Genomic DNA, 24674 nt, shown 5'->3' with positions numbered 1-24674 from the left:
CATTATTATTTTTTTAATTTTTGGAAAAAGGCCTTTACTATAAATTTTACCTTCTATGCTCCTGAAAAATAATTTATTAAGTCAATGCTTCCCTATAAACGATATTTGATGTTAATTTATTTTGTGGCAGCAATATAAATATATTTTCAGGACTTCCGACCAACGATAGACCAACATACAGTTGGTCATTAGTAAAACATTATTTTCGTATTTCAATGCCTACTAATTCGAAAGTTTGGCCTTGGGATGTTTTCACTGGAAACTGAAGCCGTTTAAATAGGATTGGCAGATTACTTGGGATCATCGGAATTCTTGATATATGATCTAGTTGAGCAGCTGCTGGGCTGCTGATAATGGTTGCTAAGGTTAAATTGGCCTTCAATTCCTTAATGATCAGCCTCGTCCCGTTGTACAAGCTTGGAGGATTTAAATTCCTCAAAAGCATAATTGGCATTCCAATTTTTAAAGCCAGCTTATGGGGTGGTAGTCCAGTAGAGTTTAATGAATTTGCAAACTCCTGGGGATTATAGACTGCATCTTCGATATTAGTCACGGTGTCTATCGATTTGTTTTTTTTTATTTGTCCAGGAACTTTTTGAATAATTAATCGTTTATTTCGTTAACACTATCATTCCTGGGTGACACTATTGCCCTAAAACATAACCAATGAAATTCCTTTTCGTGCAAATTCTCGATGTCAGGGTATATAGTATAATACTTCATCTTTTAAAATGTCTAAACTATGTATTATTTGGCCTAGGCACTCATCCAAAAGAATATTACAATTACTTCTTAAATTTGGAGTGGGAAAAATTCCTTTCCCAAGTTTAAGCAGTTGCTGTGCAAAATCATCATCAGTGATTCCATGAAGATGAGCTTTCACATTCGTTCGTAATTTTATATTTTCAATCGAAGTTCGTAAGGGCGACGGGCGACGACGACATCTGCTCGCGTGCCTTTGTTAATGACAGGACGAGTCTGTCGAAAATCTCCAGCAAGTGCAAATGTTATCCCGCCCATAAGAGCAAAGGAGTTTCTAAGGCCTTTTAATGTTCTGTCTATGACCTCTATATGTGCTTTATGGCTCATGGTGCATTCATCCCACATAATCAATGAGGCGTCTTGCACTAGTTAACCAAGAGCCCAATTTTTGCGGATAGAACATATTCCAGCTTTAACGAACAGACAAAAAACTCAATTTATTTTTATATATAATATTTTGACCTATGTAGTTCAGCGAATTAAAAGACAGCGGCTACGCTGGCTAGGTCATGTTGTCCGGATGGACGAAAACACTCCAGCTCTGAAAGTATTCGACGCTGTACCCGCCGGGGGAAGCAGAGGAAGAGGAAGACTTCCACTCCGTTGGAAGGACCAAGTGGAGAAGGACCTGGCTTCGCTTGGAATATCCAATTGGCGCCACGTAGCGAAAAGAAGAGACGACTGGCGCGCGGTTGTTAACTCGGCTTTAATCGCGTAAGCGGTGTCTACGCCAATTAAGAAGAAGAGAAAAAAATTTCTGCAAAGTAACAGCTACCATAACAGGGCACTGGCCACATGGAGAACATGCGTCCAAAATGGGTATGCCCTACAACAACATCTGCCGAGGCTGCGGAATAGCAGGGAACAAGGAAACACTTTTCCACTTTCTCTGTGAATGTCCAGCCCTATCCCAGATCCGACACACTATTCTACGAATAGTGCATCAAAATAGCACAGCAAGTGCTAATTGAGCCCGAAAGGCAACAGGGCTGCACTCCTACCTACCTAGCTACCTGAACCTGAAGCGTACAAAATTACAGGTGGTGTCAGTTCTCTGCCCTCTACTCTGGAACGTAATGTACAATGGTGTTCTGAGAGTCGCGATGCCGGATGAGGTAAAGGTAGTTGGATATACGAGGCGAGGAAAAACTGTAATGTTGGCTTACAATTAGCTGCTCACAAAACGGGGGTGGTTTTAATGAGTAGTCGTTAAAGAGTGGGAACAATTGAGATATGTGTGGGTTATCTGCTACTAGACATAACCCATACATGAAAGGATTTACTTCGGTACACAGACTGGCGTCGTCAAGAACTTGCTGCGCAATCAGAACAGTACCGGATGATGCAATCCATCTTCTATCAAGAAGACTCTCCATAGACATAGCAGCAGAGCGTTGCTCATCAGTCGGAACATGAGGGCCAACATATCACCTAGCCAATATAAACAAGAACTGGCAAAAATCGATGAAAAGTACCTCCATAAATGGCAGGAAAGATGGAATACCTCAACGAAAGGAGGGTAGACCCACTATTTGAGACTGGGTTACGCGGGATCATGGTGATGTGAACTACCACCATACGCAGTTTCTATTTAGCCACGGCTGCTTCAGAAGCTATTTGTAGAAATTCAAGCATGTGGAACCTGCTTTCTGCATGCACTACGAAAATTGTACGTGGGATAATGGCATATCCATAAAAAAGGTAGGTTTTGATAAAATGCAATAGGGGAAACAGCGTTCTCCACTAGCTACGAACACAGGAAGTGTTAGTAATACCTGTACCTGTCGTTTGAAAAAATATAATTCTAAACGTCGAATGATGTAGTTTTATGAGAAAATTGTCTTCTTCTTCTTCTTAATTGGCGTAGACACCGCTTACGCGATTATAGCCGAGTTAACAACCGCGCGCCAGTCGGACCTTCTTTTCGCTAGGTGGCGCCAATTGGATATTCCAAGCGAAGCCAGGTCCTTCTCCAGTTGGTACTTCCAACGGAGTGGACGGGTCTTCCTCTTCCTCTGCTTCCCCGGCGGGTGCTGCGTCGAATGCTTTCAGAGCTGGAGTGTTTTCATCCATCCGGACAACATGACCTAGCCAGCGTAGCCGCTGTCTTTTAATTCGCTGAACTATGTCAATGTCGTCGTATATCTCGTACAGCTCATCGTTCCATCGAATGCGATATTCGCCATTGGCCAACGCGCAAAGGACCATAAATCTTTCGCAGAATTTTCTCTCGAAAACTCGTAACGTCGACTCATCGGTTGCTGTCATCGCCCAAGCCTCTGCACCATATAGCAGGACGGGAATTATGAGTGACTTATAGAGTTTAGTTTTTGTTCGTCGAGAGAGGAGGACTTTACTTTTCAATTGCCTACTCAGGTCCGAAGTAGCACCTGTTGGCAAGAGCAATCCTGCGTTGGATTTCCAGGCTGACATTGTTCGTGGTGTTAATACTGGTTCCTAAGTAGACGAAATTATCTACAACTTCAAAGTTATGACTGTCAACAGTGACGTGAGAGCCAAGTCGCGAGTACGACGACTGTTTGTTTGATGACAGGAGATATTTCGTTTTGCCCTCGTTCACTGCCAGACCCATTTTCTGTGCTTCCTTGTCAGCCTGGAGAAAGCAGAACTAACGGCGCGGGTGTTGAGGCCGATGATATCAATATCGTCGGCATACGCCAGCAACTGTACACTCTTATAGAAGATGGTACCTTCTCTGTTTAGTTCTGCAGCTCGAACTATTTTCTCCAGAAGCAGGTTGAAGAAGTCACACGATAGGGAGTCGCCTTGTCTGAAACCTCGTTTGGTATCGAACGGCTCGGAGAGGTCCTTCCCGATCCTGACGGAGCTTTTCGTGTTGCTCAGCGTCAAGTTTACACAGCCGTATTAGTTTTGCGGGGATACCAAATTCAGACATCGCGGCATAAAGGCAGCTCCTTTTCGTGCTGTCGAAAGCAGCTTCTGAAATCGACAAAGAGGTGGTGTGTGTCGATTCTCCTTTCACGGGTCTTTTCAAGATTTGGCGCATGGTGAATATCTGGTCGGTTGTTGATTTTCCAGGTCTGAAGCCCACTGATAAGGTCCAATCAGTTTGTTGACGGTGGGCTTTTAATCTTTCACACAATACGCTCGATAGAACCTTATATGCGATGTTCAGGAGGCTAATCCCACGGTAGTTGGCGCAGATTGTGGGGGTCTCCTTTTTTTATGGATTGGGCATAGCACACTTAAATTCCAATCGTTGAATTTATGCTTTCGTCCGACCATATTTTACAAAGAAGCTGATGCATGCTATATACCTATTAGTTCTTCGCCGCCGTGTTTGAATAGCTCGGCCGGTAGTCCGTCGGCCCCTGCCGCTTTGTTGTTTTTGAGGCGGGCAATTGCTATTCGAACTTCTTCATGGTCGGGTAATGGAACGTCTGCTCCATCGTCATCGATTGGGGAATCGGGTTCTTCTTCTCCTGGTGTTGTGCGTTCACTGCCATTCAGCAGGCTGGAGAAGTGTTCTCTCCATAATTTAAGTATGCTCTGGGCATCAGTGACTAGATAACCTTTAGGGGTTCTACAAGAGTATGCTCCGGTCTTGAAACCTTCTGTAAGCCGCCGCATTTTTTCGTAGAATTTTCGAGCATTACCCCTGTCGGCCAGCTTATCAAGCTCTTCATACTCACGCATTTCGGCCTCTTTCTTCTTCTGTCTGCAAATGCGTCTCGCTTCCCTCTTCAGTCTCTCAGTATCTATCCCATCCCGCACGTGTAGTGGTCGATCGTAACGTTGCGAGGTAAGGCAACCTGTTTTCTCTCCGCTGCGACACGGCACTCCTCGTCGTACCAGCTGTTCTTTTGCACTTTCCGAAAACCAATGGTTTCGGTTGCAGCTGTACGTAAGGAATTTGAAATGCCGTCCCACAGTTCCCTTATACCGAGTTGTTGACGAGTGCTCTCAGAGAGCAGGAGTGCAAGCCGAGTAGAAAATCGTTCGGCTGTCTGTTGTGATTGCAGCTTCTCGACGTCGAACCTTCCCTGTGTTTGTTGACGTGCGTTTTTTGCTGCACAGAGGCGGGTGCGTATCTTGGCTGCAACAAGATAGTGATCCGAGTCGATGTTAGGACCTCGGAGCGTACGCACGTCTAGAACACTGGAGACGTGTCTTCCGTCTATCAGCAACATGATCGATCTGGTTGGTGGCTTTTTCGATCCGGAGACTTTGCCATGTAGCTGATGTATCTTCTTGTGCTGGAATCTAGTACCACAAGATAACCATATTTCCGATCTGCCCCGGCGAAGTCGATCAGCCTCAACCCATTTGGGGATGTTTCACCGTCGTGAGGCTGGGAATTTACCGACCGTAGTGCCAAATACACCTTCTTTGCCCACCCTGGCGTTAAAGTCGCCAAGCACGATTTTGACATCGTGGCGGGGGCAGCTCTCATAAGCGCGCTCCAAGCGCTCATAGAAGTTGCATCTTTGGTCACATCGTCCTTTCTCTTCCGTCGGGGCATTATGGGCGCAAATCAGCGATATGTTGAAGAATCTCGCTTTGATGCGGATTGTGGCTAGACGTTCATTCACCGGGAGTGAATGATAAGTACTCGGCGACGGAGTCTCTCTCCCACCACGAATCCAACACCAAACTTGCGCTCCTTTATATGGCCACTGTAGTAAATGTCACAAGGACCTACTCTTCTCTGTCCTTGTCCCGTCCATCGCATTTCTTGGACGGCGGTGATGTCAGCCTTTAGTTTTCACGAGGACATCAACCAGCTGGGCAGCGGCACCTTCCCAATGCTCAGCGGTCCGGACATCTCCAGGTGCATGCCCTTATCTCGTAGTCCTTATTTCGTTTGCCATGGTCGTCATCAAAAGGGGGGTTTCTCTTCCGAGGCTGTCGCTTTCTTTTCATTGGGGGTGTTTTTTACGTGGCGGGTCCCAAACCCAGCGCACAACCCTAAGCAGGGGATGTTTCGCCTTCTCACATTAGCTCGCCTTCGAACGGATGTTCTTAGGCTGCCCAGAGGAACCTTGGTCAAAGACCGGAAGTTGTGAGCTGCTTGAGCCATGTGTAAAAGAATCGTTTCTGGCCACTCCCAAGTGAATGGCGATCAGAGAACTTTCCTCACTTGCGTGAACTTCTACACATGACTCCATCCTCCAAAGAGTAAATACATGAAAAAGTTTATGGTGATTAGTGCCTCTCCCGTAGTAATATGCATGAGTGGTTAAAGCGATTCCAAGAAGGTCGTGAGGACCTCTGTGACGATCAGAAGAAGCCGAAAAAAAGACAAAAATAAAGACAATGCTGATTTGTTTTTACGATTCCGAGTGTATTGTACACCGAGAGCTCGTCTCACCTGGCCGAACGATTAATGCTGCGTTTTACCTTGGTGTTATGAAGCGTCTTTTGTCACGCATTCGTCGTGCTCGACCACAATACCGTGAGGCAGGGTCCTGGCGCCTGTTGCACGATAATGCGCCGTGTCATCGGTCGACGCTTGTCACTGATTTTTTGACAAAAAACTCCATATTAACCATCATCATCACCTGATCTGGCACCCCTTGATTTTTACCTATTTGGAAAACTTCATTTGCCTATGAAAGGACACTGGTTTCAGGACATTTCAGCTATCCAAAAGGCGACGACCGATATTCACAAGAGCATTCCGAAAGATTACCTTAAACACTCATTTCAAATGCTAATTGACCGGGCCAAACGCTGTATCGAAGCACAATGAAACTACTTTAAATAAAAAAATATAACTTTTGAAAAATATTAATTTTTTGTTGTTTTTTTAACAGTCCTGCTTCTTTTGCGACAGACTTTGTATGTATTATTATTTCAGTGATTCTGGAAAAAAATTTACTTTTGATGGCAAGAATATTAAACATGTTCCTATATATAATATGTATTTGAATGACGTTTGTGAATCTATTTGCGGTTAAAATTACGAAGTTAAACTGAACCCTTTGCTCTAAATGTATCACATTTTATCTTAATAACAAACCAGCTTATTTGTGAAAGTAAATTTTGAGGTAAAATTGTTCCATAACGTCCAAGTGACACTTTACAGTAGTACTATACGTTTTCGAAGTCGGTCATACCTTCTTACCTAGATCTAATATTTTATGAACTAGTATTTATAACATAAGATAATAGTATTATGCAAATCAAATGTAATAAATTGCGTACCCATGGGTGGATCGTCCAAACTGTTGCAGTGAATGACTCCAAACTCTCGAAATAATATCAACAGAATTATAGATATTTTACAAATCGTAAATTTCTTCTCCATATTTTTCTGAATGCCACCTAGAAAAAGGTAAAAAAAAAAATAATTATTTCTGAACAAAGACAAATTGCACGCAAACATTTAATTTACTTAAGAACTGATAATAATTTTCACATTCGTATTGCAAAAGATTGGTGGATTCGTTCATATGATAAATAATCCGACCACTGCCACACCGTCAAAATGCCATTGAACGAAAACCTCTAAGGGCCAAAACTAAGCACTAAATTAAGATACAGGACGATAATTTTGCACAGGCAATCGCAAAGGAAAGTTCACCGGTGGGCCAAACATTTAGGAAAAACGAGCGTGGTCCCGCAATAATTGCAACTGTTCAAGCCCTAGGTACCGCATATGTGCACCCTAGTATCTACAGTTGAGTTTGACCGATAATATCGGCCAATTTGTAAGATATACAATTGAAACTCAGACAGAATCCTTTCCTGACAATAGTTATTCTGTGTATCAAAAATGGACTGAATATGGTTAATACTTTCCTGAGCACACATATACCTATTTAAATGTTCGGTTGCACTCAATCATTTCCTTACTTGTTTATATATAAAATTGCTTCAAAATATGTTTGCAAGAATACCAGAGCATTGTCAAAATTAATGAAATCAGCCCGTCCCTTTCTTTGCCCCATATCCCATACAATAACTGCCGTCTTCTAATTACCTTCATGTTGATCAAAATGTGTGATATTTTAATGAAATTAAATAAACAAGTTTTCTTGAAATTAATTGAAGTTATTAAATTTAACCTCTTGTGTTAAGGTTTTCGTTTACGCGATTAAAACATATTAGTAAAACTAAGTGAGTACATGACCTTCAATATATGTTCTCCATTCATGTTAACATTTTGCAATACCTGAAAGTATTGGCTCTGCTTTAATCATTGGAAGATGCAAGAAGATATACATATGTCCCGTTAGCATTTCTTTGACAGATCCCCTGCCTACCTTACGAGGGCTGCTATACTTATTCTGGCCTAGGGCAACACTAAACGTTGCCAGGTGCAATCTGACATTTCCATTGGAAAGTTTGACATTTTTTAGCATAACATCACTCAGAACGTTTTGTCATTTAATCGTGAATTGTTTTATTTACAGGGAATTAAAAAATTCATCTCGTGAACATTTTCGTGTGATCATTTTTCACAACTTTCGACGTGGATTATCACGACAGAAGTGCATCGATGAACTAAAATCTTTCTATGGCTACGAAGCACCATCCTATAGCACTGTGAAAAACTGGTACAACGAATTCAATCGTGGCCGACGCTCGCTCAAAGACGAATTCCGTGAAGGTCGTCCAAAAACAGCCGTTGTGCCAGAAAATATCGATGCCGTACGTGAATTGATAATGCAAGACCGTCTGTAACATACCTTCAGATAGAGGCATGCCTATGCATTTCTCCCACCAGCATAAATTCGATATTGCATGAACACCTGGCCGTAAAAAAGGTTTGTTCTCGTTGGATCCCGTACAATTTGACAATCGCTCAAAAAAGGCTCGTGTGGATTGGTGCAAAGAAATGCTGAAAAAATACGATCGCGGTGCTACAAAAGACGTTTATAAGATCGTCACAGGTGATGAATCATGGATCTATGCTTATGAGCCCGTAAAAATAAAAAAAAAGAAAAAAATAAAAAAAAACATTTTCGTTGATAAATATGCTTATTTACATTATTAGGCCAGAAATATATATAGCAACCTACGTAATAATGACAAAATTCGTTTTTTATTCAACATAGTTCCTTTCAATGGTAATAGACTAATTTTAGCGACCCTCCAACTTTTTGATACCATTTGAGCAGTGAAATTTGTCCTTTTCCTAGCAATCTTTCCTTTAATATCTGAGAACAGGAAACAGACACTGGGGAGCAGATATGGAGAATATGATGAAAGCGGAAGCAATTCAAATATGTTTGCTTTCATTTTCACTGACATTTGCCTCGCTGAAACAGCGCTTTCTTTTCTTGCGGCCATTTTTCGACGATTTCGTTCTTAAAACGGCCAAAAAAGGCTATGTAGTAATCGCTGTTGGTGGTCCTTCCTTTTTGAAGGTAGTTAATAAAAATTCTTCCATGCGCATCCCAAAATGTAAACGTCATAACCTTGCCAGTCGACTTCGGAATTCAATAATAGAGCCCAAACTTGAGCTTATTATGCTTGAACATCTACAAAATTAAATCCCAAGCGCGCACCACTGAGGGATATGATGTACACATTCATTTCTTGTTTAGAGTGTCTGCTATCTCCAACAACTTAATTTACGATTATTCCAAATTATTTTGGTGACTTTTTTCATATTTTCATCAACAACATCCTTTTGGCGCCCACTTGTTCAACGTCATCGATGTTCATTTCATAACGTTTAAATTTAGCTCAACCAACATTGATAATTGATTTTCCGGGGGCATTGTCCGGAAACACGTCATCAAACAAAATATTTGCAAGTGAAATTTCTTTTGATCAACTTTTTCGAATTACAAAAGTTGTTTTACTGAAATTGATATAATTCAAAAACTAACGATACGCCAGCTATAAAATTTATTCACGCGCCATTTGAAGATAATAACTAACTAAAAATTATATGGATTTTATTAAATTATAATATTTGGTGTTTCAACTTTTTTAATTTTTCTTGCTTTGCCTCTATTATTGCCAAAAGCGCTCAATGTTTAAAAATCTATAAAATAAATCTTTATTACTCTCAAAATTTATGTTTATTAAAATTTGTCGGGTGTTCCATAAAATAACTGGAACTAAAACGAGATAAGCGCATGATTTTCTTTGATCTCATTATCTAAAGCGGCATGATAAGTGATAACATGTAAAAAAATTTCAGTTACTTAAGCAATGATTAATATTTAAAGCAATAAGTATTTATTCTGCAAATCAGGGTCGAATTATGGTAGCTAGTTTATGTCACTAAACGCCTTAAGGGACGGGCCACGACCCTTTTTTCAAAAGTCTTAGCCCACAAGGGTCTTTCCTGCTTTGTTACAGTTCTACGAACTCATTCTCCATATTTTGTCTGGGAACACGTGTACTAAGTTTCATTACGATATCTCAATTTTTAATCAAGTAACTTCTTGCACAGACGGACGGGCAGACATACTATATATACTGTATATCCGAACTACAACTCATTTCGTCGTCCTGATCATTTATATACTATATATATCAGGGGTTTCATTTGGTACTCCGTAGCAGCAAAGGAAAGATTTGTACCTATTTTTGTATCTTTGTATGTTTGTAATGAATAGGCTCAAAAAGTACTGGGCCGATTTAAAAAATTCTTTCACCAATAGAATGCTACATTCTTCCAATTTGACATAACGTACACATTCTTCTTTGGATGATGGATGGGGGTTACACTAGATCAAATTGAAGAAATCATTTCTGCGGAAATTCCTGACGCAGAGAAAGATCCAGTATTATGCGAAGTGATAAAAACCAATATGGTACATGGACCTTGCGGACACCACAATCCCACTTCGGTTTGTATGTCTGACAATAAATGCACGAAACACTATCCACGTGCTTTTCTTTCGGAAACACAAACTGGAAATGATGGATATCCACTGTATCGGCGTCCCTCACCAGATGACAAGACAGAATATTTACGAGTAGCATTCAATTGAGAGGCGTGAATATCGAAGTTTACAACACATCGAAGTCGACAACATATTGATCGTACCATATTCGCCACTGTTGTCTAATTCACATTCAAAAGTCATGTCAATGTTGCGTATTGCAGTTTGGTGTACTCGATCAAATACGTTTGTAAATACGTCACCAAAGGAAGCAACATGGCGGTTACTGGTCTTGAACGATACGGTCGATACGTGAACTGCAATAAAGCGTTTTGTAGGATATTTACTTTGCAATTCATGAACGTTTTCCGACTGTTGTGCGTCTCGTAGTTAATTTGGAGAGTAACCAAATAGTCTATTTCAACACAGAGAATACAGTACAGACAGGGGAAACACCCCCAGCAACAAAATTAACATTTACGAGTTTTTTCTCAACTTTCGTCAGTGAACCGTTTGCGAGAGCATTGCTCTATTCGGAAATACCTTGATATTATACATACAATTACAATTCCAATTGCTGGAATATGATAATCACTGGAATGAAGTTCGCACACTTTTCGCGATGAACAGCCTTCAAACTCGTGTCAGTTATGGGATACGACCAAAAATTACATTGCCGAAGACATTTTACATGGTATACGCTAAGAATTGGAAATGGGCCAATACCGGTTGATACTTCCGGTGGTTTGATATCAATTCCATATGCCGTTTATCAATTCACGAGAGATGGACTCATCAGGAATGTTTATACGAACATTGGACAAATTATCGTTAGTACGATTCCTTAAATGTATGCGCAATGTTAGCTGCCAAAAATGTCGATGTTGTTGACTTAAACTGGAAGATTCAAAGTCAAATTCCGGGAGAATTGAGCTCATATAAATCGATCGATCATCTTGACAATGAAGACGACGCCGTGAATTATCCAGTGGTATTTCTAAATTCTTTGGATAGGCTTGGTATGCCACCGCATCAATTGCGTCTCAAAGTTGGACCTGTCGTTATTATGTTTCGCAATCATCATGCCACGAAACTGTGTAATGGAACCCGACTGATTGTGACGCAGCTATCGAATACATGGGGCAGAATGCTTGATTCTACGGATTTCTTTTGAGTTCTAACGATTTGCCATTTCAGTTCAACCGTATTCCGTTTCCAGGGAAAATCGCATTTGAAATGACAATCGACAGGACACAAGGATAGTCGCATAGTGTGTGGCATAAATTGGGAAATGCTATAATTTTTACACGGTCAGATATACGTGGCGTGCTCATGAGTTGGAAAACCATCTTTTCTGTACACTGGAACAGAAACCAAAAATTGTTGTTTATCAAGCTGCGTTACATTGAAAAAAAATGTAGAAAAATCTCAAATAAATGATAATGAACACAATATGAATTTTTGTCTTTTCAATTCAAAAGACATAATTTCGCGCAGGACAACGGCTGCGGGGTCAGCTGGTATGTATATAAATACGAATGTGTTTTTTTTTTTTGAACTATTAATTTTTTTCAGTCCCATCACGAAATTTCCTTGGAAATACCCTAAAATAAATTCCCTGAAAATTTGAGGATGGAGTCATGTGTAGAAGTTCACGCAAGTGAGGAAAGTTCTCTGTTCGCCATTTACTTGGGAGTGGCCAGAAACGATTCTTATACATATGGCTCAAGCAGCACATGACTTCCGGTCTTTGACCTAGTATCCTCTGGGTAGGCTAAGAACATCCGTTTGAAGGAGAGCTAAAGTGAGAAGGCGAAACATCCCCTACATAGGGCTGTGCGCTGGGTTTGGGACTCGCCACGAAAATATTTATTTATTTTAATTATTATTATTTATTTTATTTTTCTAGCCTGGCGTTAAAGGCGCCACGAACAATTATGAACATGGTGGTGGGGTAGCTCTCATAGGCGCGCTCCAAGTGCTCTTAGAAGGCATCTTTGGTCGCATCGTCTTTCTCTTCCGTTGGAACGTGGGAGAAAATCAGCGACATGTTTAAGAACCCGCTCGATGCGGATTTCAGCTAGACGTTCAGCCATCGGGGGTGAGTGCCAGTACTCGGCGTCAGAGTCTCTCCCACCGCGAATCCCACACCGAATTTGTTCTCCTTTATTTGGCCACCATAGTAAATGCTTCAAGTACCTATTCGCCTCAGTCCTTATCCCGTTCACCGCATTTCTTGGACGGCGGTGATGTCAGCGTATATTTTCACGAGGACATCAACCATCTGGCTAGCAGTACCTTCCCAATTAATACCTTCAGAGCTGGAGTGTTTTCGTCCATCCGGACAACATGACCTAGCCAGCGTAGCCCCTGTCTTTTAATTCGCTGAACTATGTCAATGCCGTCGTATATCTCGTACAGCTTATCGTTCCGTCGAATGCGATATTCGCCGTGGCCAACGCGCAAAAGGCCATAAATCTTTCTAAAAACCTTTCTCTCGAAAACTCGTACGTAACGTCGACTCATCAGTTGCTTTCATCGTCCAAGCCTCTGCACCATATAGCAGGACGGGAATTATGAGCGACTTATAGAGTTTGGCTTTTGTTCGTCGAGAGAGGACTTTACTTTTCAATTGTCTACTCAGTCCGAAGTAGAACCTGTTGGCAAGAGTTATCCTACGTTGGATTTACAGGCTGACATTGTTGGTGGTGTTTAATTCTGGTTCCTAAATAAACGAAATTACCTACTACTTCAAAGTTAGGACTGTCAACAGTGATGTGAGAGCCAAGTCGCGAGTGCGAAGACTGTTTGTTTCATGACAGGAGATATTTCGTCTTGCCCTCGTTCACTGCCAGGCCCATTTTCTGTGCTTCCTTGTCCAGCCTGGAGAAAGCAGAACTAACGGCGCGTGTGTTGAGGGCGAAGATATCTCCTTTTCATTTACTGTTTTTTTAAATGGCATGTGCCAGTTCCAGCGCACAACCCTGGGAAAGGAAGTTTTTCGAGGATAATTGGTCTAAGACCGGAAACCGTAAGCTATATGTGAAATAATCATTTTTGGCCACTCCCAAGAGACAGGCGCTCAGGGAACTTTTCTCACTTGCGTAAACTTCTACACATGGCGCCATTTAAGTCAATGGCCTTAAATCACAACTTCTTGGATGCGATTCAATGTCACAATTTATTAAAATAATCGAATCGTTCTTTCCACGGAATAATTTTGTTATTGCTAGTGATGTGTAACACGTTGGCCCGTCTTGTTGGAGCCAGATATTGTAAAGTTCAATTTCTTCCAACTGTGGCCATAAAAAGTTGGGCATCACCTATCTAAAACGTTCTCTATTGACAATAGCGGTGCCACCAGCTTCATTTCGAAGGAATTATCGACCAATGATTCCTCCAGATCAAAACCCACACAAAACTATCAATTCAAAAAAATTGCGGTTTTCAGCAATTCTTGCCTGAAGGACATTCTTTTTCTTCCATTACTTCGAGCGATTCTTTGTCTTACTGGGACTTAAACGTTATGCCAATTAATAATATTTTCAACAATTCGAGGAATAGCAAGCACAAGTGAATGATCGCCATAAAATGGCGAAAGCGCACAGAAAGTTGCAATAGGGAACAAATATTTTGATAACACTGTGGAACATTTTTGGGATTATTGTCTGGGGGGTGAGAAATTCCAAGTCAGGGTGATGGTACTAGGTCAGTATAGTAAAACCCTCAAAGGGTTTGGCGTTCGTATGTGTCAGTTTTTTTTTATAACCTGACCTGGCGGTATTGCGTCGAATACTGTCAGAACTGGAGTGTTTTCGTCCATTCGGACAACATGACTGTCTTTTAATTCGCTGAACTATGTCAATGTCGTCGTATATCTCATACAGCTCATCGTTCCGTCGAATGCGATATTCGCCGGGGCCAATGCGCAAAGAACCATAAATCTTTCGCAAAACCTTTCTCTCGAAAACTCCAAAGACCGACTCATCAGATGTTGTCATCGTCCATGCCTCTGCCCCATATAGCAGGACGGGAATAATTAGTGACTTATAGAGTTTGGTCTTTGTTCGTCGAGAGAGGACTTTACTTTTCAATTGCCTACGCAGTCCGAAATATTATAGCACCTGTTCGTTATTCTGCGTTAGATTTCGGGGCTGACATTGTTGTTGGTGTTAATACCGGTTCCAAGATAGACGAAATTATAAATCTCTACAAATCTAAAAAAAACAATTTTATCGCGAAATTTAAATTAAAAAATCTTACCGTGATTTGCTCACAGTAGTACTTATATTTATTTAATAACATTTCTCCAACTTACATTTCATTTGATCTTACACAATTTAATTTCTATCTTATATTAACAAAATTCATATGTAATAACAAATAACACATAATTTAAATTTCCTTAATTAGAATGTTTAGGTATTAATGTACTTTATTTTATTTGATTTTTCTTAAAAACTACTGTGAAAATTACTTGCTATACCATTCTTATGTCAAGCAAGAACTATTGCAAGAAGTCATTAGTTCGAAATAGAAAGACAAAAACTGTTATGATAGCTGTGCATGGTCTTATAAATAACTGTATTAACATGAGAAGGATCCCTGTTGAAACAATCAATTTATGTACTCGCAGGTGTAGTTGAATGATGTTTTCTTAAAAAAAATTATTATTGTAGTACCTCCAGATTTTAGACAAAAGTTAAAACATCCAAATTTAGGACGTGATTGCGTATCTCTGAATTAAGAACTTATTGAAGCTCTTCAATTAAATGCCTGACAGAAAAATTAAAAATTTCTTTATAGAACCAGAATATTAATATTGAAATATTTACACCAATTTCTTCTAAAACTTAGCCACTGCCACGCCCATAAATCGCTATTAACTGAAAACCTATAAAGTGCCATAACTATGAAGCTAATTTAGTTATAAAACTGGTAATTTGACCAATGGGCTCAGTAGCAAGTGGCACCTGTGGTTAAAAAATTTTGAAAAAGTGGGCGAGTGGTGTGGTGTTTACTCTCTAATATGTTTAATGTGCATATCTTCTAAACCACTATAGCTAAAACAACCAAATTTGCTAAGCTCGAATATTATAAGAACTCTTTCTTCTTCTTCTTTACTGGGACCCACATCGTCCATGCCTCTGCACCATATAGCAGGACGGGAATTATGAGTGACTTATAGAGTTTGGTTTTTGTTCGTCGAGAGAGGACTTTTTTTTCCCAATAGCCTACTCAGTCCGAAGTAGCACCTGTTGACAAGAGTTATCCTGCGTGGGATTTTCAGGATGACATTATTTGTGGTGTTTACATGGGTTCCAAGATAGGCGAAATTATTTACGACTTCAAAGTTATGACTGTCAACAGTGACGTGAGTTCCAAGTCGCGAGTGCGACGACTGTTTGTTTGATGACAGGAGATATTACGTTTTGCCCTCTTTCCCTGCCAGACCCATTTGTTTTGCTTCCTTGTCCAGTCTGGAGAAAGCAGAAATAACGGCGCGGGTGTTAAGGCCGATGATATCAATATAATCGACATACGCCAGCAGCTGTACACTCTTACAAAAGACTTTAAGTGCTCAATTATGTTCTGCAGCTTGAATTATTCTCTCCAACCGCAGGTTGAAGAAGTCGCACGATAGGGAGTCGCCTTGTCTAAAAACCTCGTTTGGAATCAAACGGCTGAGAGAGGTCTTTCTTTTCGTGCTGTCAAAAGCAGTTTGAAATAGACAAAGAGGTGGTGTGTGTCGATTCTTTCCAATCGTTGGGCATGCTTTCGTCCGACTGATGCATGCTCCTTATCAGTTTTTCACCGCCGTGTTTATATAGCTCGGCCAACAATCCATCGGCCCCCGCTGCTTTGTTGTTCTTCAGACGAGTAATTGCTATTCGAACTTCTTCATGGTCGGACAATGGAACGTCTGCTCCATCGTCATTGATTGGGGAATCGGGTTCGCCTTCTCCTAGCGTTGTGCATTCACTGCCATTCAGCAGGCTGGAGAAGTGTTCCCTCCATAATTTAAAAATGCTCTGGGCATCGGTCACTAGATCACCTTTGAGGGTTCTACAAGAGTATGCTCTGCATTTTTTCGTAGAATTTTCGAGCATTACCCCTGTCGGCCAGTTTATCAAGCTCTTCATACTCACGCATTTCGGCCTCTTTCGTTTTCTGTCTGCAAATGCGTCTCTCTTCCCTCTTCAACTCTCGGTATCTATCCCATCCCGCACGTGTTGTGGTCGACTGTACGTAAGGAGCTTGAAATGCCGTCCCACAGTTCCCTTATACCGAGTTGTTGACCAGTGCTCTCATAGAGCAGGAGTGCAAGTCGAGTAGAAAATCGTTCTGCTATCTGTTGTGATTGCTGCTTCTCGACGTCGAACCGTTCTTGTGTTTGTTGACGTGCGTTTTTTGCTGCACAGAGGCGGGTGCGAATGTTGGCTACAACAAGGTAGTGGTCCGAGTCGATGTTAGTACCTCGCAAGCACATCTAAAACACTGGAGACGTGTCTTCCGTCTATCACAACATGATCGATCTGGTTGGTGGTTTTTCGATCCGGAGACAGCCAGGTGGCTTGATGAATTTTATTATGCTGGAATGTAGTACTACAGATAACAATATTTCAGGCCGCAGCGAAATCGATCAGCTACAACCCATTTGGGGATGTTTCATCGTAGAGGCTGAATTTACCGACCGTAGTGCCAGAGATACTTTCTTTGCCCACCTTGGCGTTAAAGTCGCCAAGCACGATTTTGACATCGTGGGGGGGCAGCTTTCATAAGCACGTTCCAAACGCTCATAGAAGGCATCTTTGGTCACATCGTCTTTCTCTTCCGTCATGGCGTGGGCGCAAATCAGCGATATGTTGAAGAACCTCGCTTTAATGCGGATTGTGGCTAGACGTTCATCCACCGGAGTGAATGATAGCACTCAGCGACGGAATCTCTCTCCCACCACGAATCCAACACCAAACTTGCGCTCCTTTATATGGCCACTGAAGAAAATGTCACAAGGACCTACTCGTCTCTGTCCTTGTCCCGTCCATCGCATTTTTTCGACGGCGGTGATGTCAGCCTTTATTTTCTCGAAGACATCAACCGGCACCTTCCCAATTAAGGGTCCGGACATTCCAGGTGCATGCCCTTATATCGTAGTCCTTATTTCGTTTGCCATGGTCGTCATCAAAAGGGGGGTCTCTCATCCGAGGCTGTTGGTAATTTTTCATTGGGGCATTTTTTACGTGGCGGGTCCCAAACCCAGCGCACAACCCTGTGAAAGGGATGCTTCGCCTTCACACTTTAACTAGCCTTCGAACGGATGTTCTTAGGCTACCCAGAGGATACTTGTTCAAAGACCGGAAGTTGTCAGCTGCTTAAGCCATGTGTAAAAGAATCGTTTCTGGACACTCCCAAGTGAATGGCGATCAGAGAACTTTCCTCACTGGCGTGAACTTCTACACATGACTCCATGTAATTCATAAGTGCATATACATATATACAAAGTACGTACATATCTATATAAAGGAGAGTCAGGTGAACGACAAAAGCATTCATTCGAGCCTAAAAGAAAGGCGCTGTGGCGAAAACTTAATACGAAATTCAAAACGGTGGAAATTACAAGCATAGTGCGGTATTCAAAAAAGTATACATATATATACATATCTAAATCTATAACGTAAATTAAAAACCAAAAACGATCAAAATTGGCACATACATATATATATATAGCCCTAAAAGAACGGGGAAAAATAAAGTGCGGTAAACAAAACATCACTTGCGAAAGCAAAAGTCAAGTTACAAATATTTACACAGAAAAAAATTTTGAAACAAAAATGCAGTGACACAATATATCTAAAAAAAAATTAAAAACTTACAAAGAAAAGTCAAGTGAGAAAGTGCACGTACAGACATACACATATACATATATTATACAAAAACAAACTAAACTAAAATAGAATAGAACATAAGTCAATATAAACGGGCGGGAAACAATAAAAAACAAATCAAGCAAAACAAATAAAGATAACAAAAACAGAAAAAAAGTAAGTTGGGTTTCTGTTTGTTCGTTATAGCTGACTAAACCGTTGCATGAAATGAGAAATGGCCTGAACCACTATGAAGCGAATCCAATGAGGATGGTTTGCAATCGACTTACTAGAGTAAATTAAAAAAAAATCATTACATGCTAATAACAGACAATGTTAAATTTAGACAGAGAATGTTATTTAACATTTAGCAAAACTATAACTCACTGATAAGGGCAAGAAAATGTTCAGCATTTTCCAGGAAAATATACCGTACCAAGTGAAACATGTCTATCTTTGTTTACATTTTTTAAACAACAGTTCGTACAGATTTGGATCCAATAAATTTGACAAATAAAAGTTAAAATTGTTTAATTACACTGGTCAACAAATTTGTATTTTTTTTTGACACATGAAAACTTATATCAAATTTTGAATATACTAGGGTCACCAAGTAATAATATGTGACCTGGTCTACGGAAAGGGGGCTTAGGTGTCAAAATTAATGAACTGACGAAACGAGTTGTTTATTTTTAACAACTAGTTATTTTTAAAAACTAGTTTTCGCACGATAGCTCCCTTTTCGTAGACCAGGTCACATATATCAATGAAAAAAAACGTACACATCATGTTTTCTTGTGACATCAAAACATATATTTTCGTAAAAAGTACAAAATTCAGGCACACTAACAGAATTATTTTCTAATATCTAACAGATACTTATGGTTTTCTTGAATATTTGTCTTCCGGTAGGGCCCTTTTAAGTCTCCAACAATAGTCTGCTAGCATTCCTGGACTACATTTCCCTTGATAACGCTTCTCCATTAAGGAAATGTCTTCATGGAACCTCTCACCTTGTTAGTCACTAACAGCACCATGTATTTTCAAGGTCATATGTATTTTCAAGGACATATTACACCCCAAAGCTTTAAATGATATAATAAGTACATTTGTTAAATCTTTGTAATTTTCCGCTTTATGGTTACCTAGAAAATTTTGAACAACATTCACAAAACATTTCCAGGCGAGTTTTTCCTGATCATTCAGTTTTTCTTCAAAGCTCTTATCCTTCATCAATTGCCGTATTTGTGGGCTTACAAATATTCCCTCTTTGGTTTTCGCCTCGCTGAGTTTAGGGAATTTCTCTTTTAGATATAAAAATCCATCTCCATCTTTAGGCATAGCGTTTACAAAATTTTTTATCAGACTAAGCTTTATGTGCAACGGTGGTAAAAGTCTGTCATCAGGGTTCACTAGAGGAACATTTTTAACATTTGTATGGCCTGGAGTTAGTGATTCACGCTTGGGCCACACTTTCTTTGTATAGTGACTTTTTCTGTCTCTACTGTCCCATTCACAAATAAAACAGCAAAATTTCGTACAACCAAGCTGTAGTCCAAGTAAAAGTGCAATGACTTTAAAATCATCACAAATTTTCCAAGCGTGTTTACTGTAGTCAATTTTTTCAAGTATAAATCTCATATTTTCGTAAGTCTCTTTCATATTAGAACCCTGAGCAATCGGCACTAAAGGAAGTTTGTTTCCGTTATGCAGTAACACTGCTTTCAAACTAGTTTTTGAAGAGTCAATAAACAGTCGCCAGTGACTTGGATCATATTCGAAATTTAATAAATTCATCACAACAAGAACGTGATCCTTTTACATGATCCTTTGGTTCCGTCCAAATCATTGGTATAGCAAATGACAAATGTCTCGGTTCTTGTTTAGCTCAACCTAAAAGGAGCCTCACACACGTTACACAACATTTATGTGGAACCCATGATTTATCTTGATTCCTCACAAGAAAACCGAAATAGTCTAAATAGCACTGTTCAATTAGTGATGTGAAATTTCGACGCTGAGATGTAAAAGTTAATTCTCCACACACATAACAAAAAGTGTCCGGGTTGTTCAAACACTTTGGTGGCATATTGTAAAGTTTTTAATTAATCTTATTTAACAATGCATAGGCAAAAAAATAGTAAGACTTTTTAGTTTAAATTTTGCGCGAAAGCCCATTCCTGGGCATTTTCTAGGTTGGTAGGACTGTTAGTGACATCTACAAGGTGCATTCCAAAGTAAACAGGACTCAAAAAAAACAAAAACAGAACAAATGATGTCGGCTGATTTTTGATGAATTCACGCACAGTTTCGATGGAACTTCCAATCAATGAAATGTTATGAAACTTTCACTGGACAATCCATAAAAATATCAGATTCTTTCGCAACAGTCGACATATTGATGACGCTAGACACGATAAATACAAAAAATCCTGTTTACTTTGGAACACACCTTGTATTCCCAATGCCACATCAAAACTACCATTAGTACTTCATATAGTGTTTACATGTATAACAGGTAGGCTTGTCTTTGTGCATTCGGCGATTTTTACGGTGATTGAAATTATTCAATAAAGAAGTTTCATTAAAGTTTGCGTCCGCAATCAAATTTCTGGTGCCGAAATGTTCAAAATGCTTTTTATTGGTACAAATTATTCAAAGAGGGTAGAGAACGAGTTGACGACGAACCACGTCCAGGACGGCCATCAACAGATGAATCACAGGTCAATAAAATAAAGGTGAGGTTCTACAAGTAACAGTCAGAGATCTTACTGGCATCGTTGGAATATCAGAAAGATAAGTGAAAGCCATTTTGAAAGATCATTTGCACCTAAGAAAAGTGAAAGCACGATTGGTTCCAAAACCTCTCAATTTTTGTGTAAAACATTGTCGCGGTAACATCTCTGAAACAATGCTTTCCGACTACTAGGATGTGAGGAAACGTATTATTACTCGTGATGAGTCTTAGTTCTATACTTACGACCTGCAAGCAGACGATCGATCAGTCTAATATTGTGGCAAAGTCCGAAGCCGAAAAAACCACGTCAAAGCAAGTCAAAAATCAGGGTTATACTGACAATTTTCTTCGATTATCGAGGTGTGGTGCACTACCGACCGACCAAACTGTCAACAAGGAATACTATTTCAGCTATCATTCAAAAACGCGTCGTGTGCGTGAAGCTATAAGTAAAATTAGGCCGGAATTATGGGCTGACATTTCTAGATTTTTGCACCATTGATTTTTTGTCAGTTTTTCGCCAAATTTTCCACATTTATCGTACCAAAACCATCGTACTCGTGTGACTTCAGGTTATTCAGCAAAACCAAACCACCGCTCCAGAGAAACCGTTTTGTTCAAATGAAGCCATTAAACGTGAATCGTTACGCGCATTGAAGGCTTTCCAGAAATTGACTTCTACAACTGTTTCGATTATTAGAAAAAATGTTTGCACAATTGTATTTGGGCCAAGGACGAATACATCGATGGGGACGACATAGATTTGGAAGAATAAATTAAGAATTTGAAAATTATGAACAAAGTCTTCCTGATTTTTGTTCATTTTAGTATTAAATGTGCGGTGTACAAAATTTTATAAGAAATAGTTACCTTTTGTCAGGCATTCATTTTGCATTTCTAAAATTTTATTTTTAAATTTTTACAACCTAACTTACATGTGATCGAAAAATTAATTGCAATCCCGATCTAGCTTCTTACTTCGTATAAAGATTGATTATTTACATTATACTTCACTCCCTTATTTGGAAAAGTTTTATATGACTATCACACATGCTTTTGACAACATGCTTGCTGTTATGTATAGTATACATCTTATCTGTCAACAAACACTAAAAACCTTATCACTCTCCGAGTGTAGTTTATGCAGACCATCCAGAATGAAATGTCAACATTACTTCATATACGGTTGTACGGTTGTATGCTTTGCAACTCGTTCATTGATTTCACTTCCATATTTACGCTTAACATCATTGCATTCCTAAGCGCTTGCGTGCCTACACAAATAAACAATTTTGAGATTCTTATCTAATCAGTAGATAATTAAATGGTTCCCCTCAAGGTACAAAGGCAGAGGGTTCATGACGGGAACAAACTCACTACCAATGGTACATATATACAATCATAAGTCTTCATTATTGTTATTATTGATATTAACCAAACCAGTTCTACGCTTATCTATTATTCATCTCTCTTAATGTGACATTCAGATTTAAAGAATTATACCATCATTGGACCTATCTTTCCACACTGTATGAAATATCTAACTATTAGCCGCTTCCATATTGAAATTAATTCTAAATGTAGCTGATAATTCGATGGCAACTTTTTGTTTCAAAACTGAGGTCATATTTATTTCCTTCACCTATCCAGCGTCTACCAATAGAAAGGACGCAATTTTAACAGCTCGTGGCGACCAAGATTGTTTACGGATTTGTGGGAAATTTGGTCAGTGTGTTCAGTAAGGTTTGGAATTTCAAGATGGTTCAAGATTATTACGCTAATTCCCGTTGACACTGGTGAGTAAAATCATCGTGTGTTTCAGGAAACGCAATTTCATCTTCAAAAATTTACCGTTTGGTGCGGGCTGTGTTATGGAGGCATTATCGGTCATTATTCCGTTACATCAAGGATGATTTAATACGTGACTCTCTAAATTTCCTTAATTTTTCTCTTATTCTATTTCTCTGTTTATTGATTGATATAAAAAAAACGAGATGCCAGAAATAATCCTCCTAAAAGCTGATGGCAAAATCAGTGCGAATAACGGTTGTACGTATCACCTAAAACTAATAGAAATAGATATAGGGTTATATATAGATATGTAAGTGAACAGGATGACGAGAGAAGTTGAAATCCGGTCTGTCTGCCAGTCCGTCCGTGCAAGCTTGAGTAAGATTTGAGATATCTCGATGAAACGTGGTGTGTATGTATGTTCCAAAGTATATAAAAATGGGTGTAATCGGACCACTGCCACGCCCACAAATCGCCATTAATCAACGTTGATATACGATGGATGGGACAAGGACGGAATCAACTAGGTACATATGACATTTACTACAGCGGCCAAATAAAGAAACGAAAAATATGTATGGGATTCGTGGTGCGAGAAAGATCCAGTCGTCGAGTCTTGGCATTCATTTCGGTAGATGAGTGTCTAGACACAATCCATATTAGAGTAGAATTACTCAACAAAACTTTGGCTTGCACCCAGGCCCAACGGAAGAGAACAACGATATCCAAAGATTCCTTTATGAGTGGTTGGAAAATTCAGCCTCCAAATTGGTTGAGGTGAACGACTTCCCAGGAGCAGAAATAGAGTTGTCTATAGTGTTAGATTTTAGAGCAAAAAAACTCAACATGGTACTTGGCTGTCTCCGAGTCGAAAAGCTCAAAACCAGAACGATTATATGGTGATAGATGGACGACGTGTCTCCACTATCTTTGACGTGCGTACGTTCCGAAAACTTAACACTATCTTGTTGCAGCGAAGACACGTACCCGCCTTTGTGCAGCAAAAACCGTCCATTAACCAACACAGGAACGTACGACGTCGAGAAGCTACAATCAAAACCGGCAGTTAAATGAATTTTTAATCGATTTGCTTTCCTGTTCTCTGAAAGTACTAATCAGCAACTCGGTACGACGACATTGCACGCTATTTACGTTGGTTTTCGGAAAGATCGAAAGAACTGCTGGTACGATGCGGACTGTCGTATCGCAGTGGAGAGAAAGCGGAGAACGTATTTCTCAATGTTGCGATCGACTACAATACAAACGGAGGGGGATAGTTACAGAGAGTTGAAAAGGGAACTAGACGCATGTACAGACAAAAAAGGAATAGAACGAGATGTATGAGCATGAGGAAAAACTGACCGACAGGGGTAATTCTCGAAAATTCTACGAAAAGATACGGCGACTAACAAACGGTTTTAAGACAAGAGCATATTCTTGTGGGACCTAAAGGACTGATCTGGTGTCTGATGTTCACAGTATACTGACTATGGAGAAAACACTTCTCCAGCCTAATGAGCGGCAGTAAAAGTGTAACATCTGGACCAACATCTCCAACCGAACCCGATACTAACTGCAGAGCTAAATAGAGAGGGCTATAAAAGTGTACAGTGGCTGGCGTATGCCGCTGATATTGATATCAGGTTGTCAAATATCTCCCTCCAGCCTTTTTGTCTTTTGAATTTC

The 24674-nt window shown here is 40.0% G+C and overlaps 1 protein-coding gene across 1 annotated transcript in view; it reads right to left on the bottom strand.

Moving 5' to 3' along the window:
- The window catches only part of LOC120773120 (phosphatidylinositol phosphatase PTPRQ), a 94606-nt gene that overhangs the window by 63025 nt on the left and 6907 nt on the right, over positions 1-24674 (bottom strand). Inside the window, exon 2 of the mRNA XM_040102115.1 lies at positions 6952-7071. Within this exon, the coding sequence (XP_039958049.1) occupies positions 6952-7054 (103 nt within the window). The 5' untranslated portion in view covers positions 7055-7071. The remainder of the gene's footprint in view (positions 1-6951; positions 7072-24674) is intronic.

Source organism: Bactrocera tryoni, chromosome 3, assembly GCF_016617805.1.
Source record: "Bactrocera tryoni isolate S06 chromosome 3, CSIRO_BtryS06_freeze2, whole genome shotgun sequence".
Lineage (NCBI taxonomy): Eukaryota > Metazoa > Arthropoda > Insecta > Diptera > Tephritidae > Bactrocera > Bactrocera tryoni.
Note: the sequence above shows the minus strand (reverse complement) of the source record. Positions and strands in the feature narration are given on the sequence as shown.